At 38.6% G+C, this 6,000-nt stretch overlaps 1 protein-coding gene across 4 annotated transcripts in view; it reads left to right on the top strand.

Annotated features, from left to right (window-relative positions):
- LOC137383847 (ladinin-1-like) overlaps window positions 1–5,589 on the top strand; it is a 143,117-nt gene extending 137,528 nt beyond the window's left edge. For 2 of the 4 annotated variants that reach the window (XM_068057148.1, XM_068057151.1), the window contains 2 exons: window positions 2,779–2,795; window positions 5,167–5,588. In XM_068057148.1, coding sequence (XP_067913249.1) covers window positions 2,779–2,795; window positions 5,167–5,185 — 36 coding nt within the window. In that variant the 3' untranslated portion in view covers window positions 5,186–5,588. Of the gene's footprint in view, window positions 1–2,778; window positions 2,796–5,166 lie in introns of all 4 variants that reach the window. The other 2 variants (XM_068057147.1, XM_068057149.1) reach the window with 2 other exon arrangements.
- The last annotated feature ends 411 nt before the right edge of the window (window positions 5,590–6,000 follow it).

Genomic DNA, 6,000 nt, shown 5'->3' on the forward strand with positions numbered 1-6,000 from the left:
AGTCTGTATAATTTTAAAATGTCTCTAACCTTTCAGGAAAAACAAGTCTTGGTTTGAAAGGCAGAATTATAGCTGGCTCCAAAATACCAGAAAATGTCCTAAATAAGGTATCAAAATTCAGAGTGACATTCCTCACAATCCTCTTAGAAAATAAATCTCACACCTTCAGCACTCACATTCTCCTTCAGTAATTTCAAAATTCATCATCGTTCCAAATTGCATTTTAATGTAAAATAAAACAGAAAGTTCTGGAAATCTCCAAGTCTGCCAGCATCTGTGGAGAGAGTGAAACAGAGTTAAGGTTTCAGGATGTGACCTTTCATCAGACCTGAAACATTAACTCTGTTTCTCTCTCCACAGATGCTGCCAGACTTGCTAAGTATTTCCAGCACTTTCTATTTTTATTTCAGATTTCCAGCATCTGCAGTATTTTGCTTTTATTTTGCATTTTAATGTGGTTTAGGTTTTATCCACTACAATAAAAATGATCAATGTTGTTGACGTTATGACCTGCCAATATCCCACTGCACTTTCAATGCATTGCCCCCCCTCCCCCTTCATGTCTCCAGATAATTTGAAATTGTATGTGGTAAGGGCACCCAGCCCTAACCAGGGGGGTCCACTTTGAATGTGCAGATTGAGCTCTGATGTGTAATTGGGGCCCAATCTATGATTATAAATTAGGGACTGGGTGGAGAAGCAGTGATAGATTCCTTGTTAGGCCAAAGCTGCCGGGAACAGGAGCCAGGGCAAGAAGAGGCCCAGTAGGATTAAGTTTTTTTTTTAGATTCCTTATGAGCGAGGAGGAGCAGCAATGCTCTTCGGGACTCTACAAGAAATCCTTGGGCATCCCCTGCTCTGGTATTCCACTTCCCTCCTCCACCCCCTACGAATCCATTTACTTTAGCGCCGGACACTATTCCCTCCATTTCCCCGTTACTGCCTCGGAGCAGCATGATTTTAACGAGCGAGTGGCTGCTTGCCAACAATTTTCTGGCAGTTTTGGTCAGGACATGAGCAAGCATCTTGTTTCTGAGGCCTGGCCATTAAAATGGGACAAGCCTGCCTGCTGCTGCCTCTGGATGGGCTTTATTTGCTGCACTCATGCCTGGGAGTGTAGCCTAGCTCTTTGCTTATTGTGCATAAAAACGCACAAACTCAGACTATCGAAAGGACTAATGCATAAATAAATATCAAGACAGTGATTATAATACCAATCTATCAACCACTGTTTTAGTTTAAATTGACTGGCTGGAATGGTGCACCGACTGTTGCTCTGCAGAAAGTTTGGTCGCTGATTTAATTCATCTAATCTGCCCCCTTTGGCAAAAAATGATTAAGTACGCATCCAGTGAGTCTTGTGCACAGCTAGATCTTTAAATAGCAAGCAGCTGTGATGCTCTACAACAATAAAGGGATGTACAGGGGCTGGATTCGCCACCTGTTGCTCGGCTGGCAACCCTGGCCCTGACATAGCGTAATCCATTTTTCCGGATCAGTGGTCATTCAGTTTGCAAGTTAGGCTTTCAGCAGGATCCCTGCCACCAGGATGGAGCCTGCCACTATAAGGCACTACCTTTCAATGAGTACACCACTTTAAAGGGTGAAAGATCCCAAGGACTAAAAAAGTGGCTTGTTGAAGACTGGGAGGAGTAAGAGGTGGCCACTTCTGAGCCCTCTCCCTCCAAATGAGGCATCAGCAATCCTTCCACCAATGCCCCAGAAGCTATTGTCACCGGTCTCCCAGCAGTCCCGAGGGCAAGGGGTAGTTGGAGGTCGGAGAGTGCGCGGTGGGATCAGTAACAAAAGAATGCAGGCTTTGAGGCTCATTTCTTCCATCACATCATTAGTAGTGCAAATAAGACTACTGGAATTTATGAACTCCATATTGGATGTACTACCACCATCAACGACTAATAATGGTCATAGAGTCATAATGGCACAGAAGGTGGCCATTCGGTCCATCAAGTCCGTGTCAGAGACAACTTATTCTGTTTTTCAGTCGGTTGTGATTTTTACCTTCCTAGTTTTTACAGCTATATCTAGCCTTATAATGTGAAAAATGTAACTGGAGAAAAATAGTTTAAACTAAAGTTACTTGAAGTAGTAACAGAATATGGACAGCAATGCACACTGCCAGCAGAATGATGCTTTCAGTGCTAATATATTATCAAGTAGGTTGAATAATTGTTCTGATGCTTTCATTGAACCAAGATGTTCTATTGATCAGCTCGCAGTTGTCACATTATAACATACAGTTCATCATGGGTATATTTCTTGTAATATTAATACCTAATAAAATCTACAATCCTATCATGAAATAATATTAAGAGTATTTTTTATTATAATACTAGCGGATATTCCAGTTACAGTCAGGATTCTCAACAAAGCAACAAATGGCAGCTTCAAAGCACAGAGAGAAACACAAATCTATTACAAGTATTGTTGCAGATTCTCTCTGTGCTTTGATTTAAATGTTGTCATAGGAATAGCAGCAATAACCTACATTTAATTATGAAGCATTATAAAGGCTAGGCTAAAAGAAGACGTGAGAGCTTGCTTTTCCCTTAGTATTTCTGATCGCCTTTTCAAAACAAAATAGGTGGTATCGGTAACTGATGAATTTGTGCAACCTGTTTTGTGGAATGAATAAATATAATAATTACAGTATCATTTTGAATTGCTGAAAATATTGGTAACAACGTATTCTGACCACAAGCTAACAACCCTTTTTGGTGTAAACTAGAAAAATTTACATGATCATCCTTCTTCTTTCAGAAAGAGCTACATTCAAAGTAAGGAAATGGCCTCTTTTATATATATTGTATTTATATATGGTCTACCTCACTCTTCAACTATCTAAAGCTTTCGGTGACTAACATGTCTAGGCTGGAAACTCTGCATAATTGTAGGCTGTGTTTGCATGTACTAACTCACTGTGACTTTTGCAGGAACCTTTCATTGCACTCATTTAATGTTTCATCCTTCAATTCCATGGGTACTTTTTTTGAGCTCACACTTTTAACAAATCTCAGGTGGCACTGCAGGCTATCACACCAACATTTCAACTGCGATCTCAGTTTCAATTCAGACCAGACTGAAAAAAAATGAAATGAGAGTAAAATCTCCTCTCTCTGCTGGCTCAACAGATCTTATGTGAAATCTATTTGTGCAATCTCTTCCCAGTTCCCAATGAGCAATGACGTATTGAATAAAACTTTATTCAACTGACAATTTCATTCAGTGAAGTTACAGTGATGGCTGGTGGAGCAAAAAGGAAATGAAATAATGCAGCCAGGGATGCATTTCTTCGTTTAGGGCTAAGAGATTGTTGGGGCAGAGTAGGAGATTTGCTTTTCAAATGGAAACTCGGTTAAACTTGGAGCAGAAATGCTTGATGCAGGTGTACCGACATACCTCATCTCATTAAGCACAAAAAAGTATATGATGTTCAATTTTCAATATAATCTGTAAATCAATGCCATACACTTCTAATAGAGGAAACTTTTCTTCTAATATTGCAACAAAGTACAACATTTTGGGTTTGAAATTTCCCTGAACACTATATTTTTAATGAATTAGCAGCTTCACCGGAACAATGCACTTTGGAGTTTTGCATAAGCCTGTTAACCAGCATACTGTTAATTGCTGTGCGTAAAATTTCTATCTATTTGAGTATCAGCTGGAAAGTAAAATGTTAGCTTTGCTTTAGTACTGGCACCATCATTCATCTATTTTGATGAGATGGCTGCAGAGTTACCAACTGTTTCTAATATGCACTGTGGGGCATTTCCTAGTCTGCTTCTACTGAACCTAAAATGAAAGTCCTTAAGAAAAATCTGTTAAAAATGCTTCACTGAATTCATGTTAATTTGGCGGCAGGCGGTCACTGCATTTTAGATCATTTTATTGTGTTGAGAGGAGGCTGCTGTATACTTTGCCCTGCATTCCCCCTCTTTTGAATTATCTTAACCTTATTAGGGGAACATTATAGGACTCTCCTGGTAAGAAGTCTAACCTCTAGCTGGCAGAGGGGATATTTTACAAGAGCTCAATGTCCTGGGGGGTGGGGTGGTGGTGGTGGTGGTGGTGGGGAAGCTTGTTTAATTTGATAGTGATTTGATAGAATATTTTACTTGTGCTTCCTTTGTAAGGAATCAGCAAATGAGATTCTGTGGGAATGATTTTGTCTCATCCCTACGGTGACGAATGCAGGTTCACCAAGTTGACTTTGTACATTAAAATGACATCAGCTCATTTAAATATTTTTGTGGTCATCTCATGCTCAGTGCATGACACGCTGGGAGCAGCAAGGGGAAGCACGGACTGTACTGTTGGGCATCAACAGGTTGTAAAGTGCTGCTGGCTGCCTTGAAGCAGTCTGATTTTTGTTTTTCAAAAGAGAGGGACATCAATTCTCCTTTAAAGAGTTGGTTGTTGGAAGCCAAGGAACAGCCAGGGCAGAAACAAAAGACGGCTTTATTGCGAGCTGTGAGCCACCCAGGAAAAAAATTCTAATTTTAAAGCAGACCTCACCTGAAGAGTCCTTCAAAAATAGGTGATTAACATTAGGAGTATTGCTCAGGCACTCGAGCTGTATTATGAGGAGGCCCTCTAATTTACATGAAGGTGGGACCTTGATGAACAGTGGTACAGTCAGGGTGCTTCCCACCTACATTTCCAAGTACTCATTACATTGGATGCAGAATAAGATCCAGACTTCCACGCTCAATGATATAGAGCTTCCATACCCCAAAATCTGGAGCCATTGCTTAGAGTAACAGCATCAACAACAACTTGCTTGCACATGGTGTCTTTAACCTAGTAAAATTGTCCCAAGGAGCATAAACAGATGTGTGATGTCTTCTTATCAGTATTGCTAGTGCAATGTAATCACACTCCTTTTAACTGTATTCTCACTAGAAATATCGACTCAAAGAAATCTTGCCACAGTTGTCCATGATGCCACAACATATAATGAAGGGAGGAAATCACCCTCACTAATGTGATGTATCATATTACAATGAAGTGGTGAATGCACTGTTTTTAAAGAGACAACTTTCCAATTTGATTTATCAGAAAGAGAAAGCTTTCAGTGTTTATTTTTAAACCTTCATGACTATTGTTTCAATGTTTTGACCTTTTTTTTTGTTTTTATATTACCAGGAGTAACATGTCAAAATGAAAAAGGAGACAATTCTACACATCACGGATCAATCTGATTTCAGAATATGTAATTATTTTTCTTAACTCTTGAAGATGGTTAATGTTTTACACAAACATGATCAAGCAAACTGTTCAATAGGAGTGATTTTACAGTAAAAACTATAATGTTCTAATAAAGGGGATTCAACTGCTTTCATTTCTGTAATGTAAGAGGAAGTAAACTACAGCTTTTTAGGTGATTAAAATGGTGTTTCAATTTAAACAAATACCAGTAAGAGAATAAATCAGGCTCAAAACTTTGTAAAATAAGATGCTTTAAATTTTACACTTTTTTATGTTTGAGAATTTAATGTCATATTCACTGCATTTCAGTTATTTTTCTCAAAATAAATTTTAAAAATGATAACAGGTGTTAAATTGTGTGTTCGATTGTGGTTTATTTGCTTTGTATTTAGTTTGGTATTTTGTCAATAAAAAAGTTGCACAGAAGCAAATTCCTTAATGCAATTTCTCAGAATAATTTACCTGTTTCAAATTTTAATACATTAGACTATGTCAGTTATATAGCTGTAGTCATTATATCATTTGGCATAACTGAACTTTAAGGCCCTCATGTAAGCGCCAAAGAAAATAGTGCAGTAACTAACAAATATTCGCTGAGGAGCTACATGATCACCAATAAACAGAAAGCTAAATGAACTAATCAGTGTGGTCTTTGCAGTAACATATACACAACAACAGTGATAGAAGCATATATAAACAATTGAGGGACATTGCGGTCAATTCGGGTTAATTGGAGCAGGGCATGAAGAAGACATAACTCAAACAAAAAAA

Source organism: Heterodontus francisci, chromosome 25 (genome assembly GCF_036365525.1).
Source record: "Heterodontus francisci isolate sHetFra1 chromosome 25, sHetFra1.hap1, whole genome shotgun sequence".
Lineage (NCBI taxonomy): Eukaryota > Metazoa > Chordata > Chondrichthyes > Heterodontiformes > Heterodontidae > Heterodontus > Heterodontus francisci.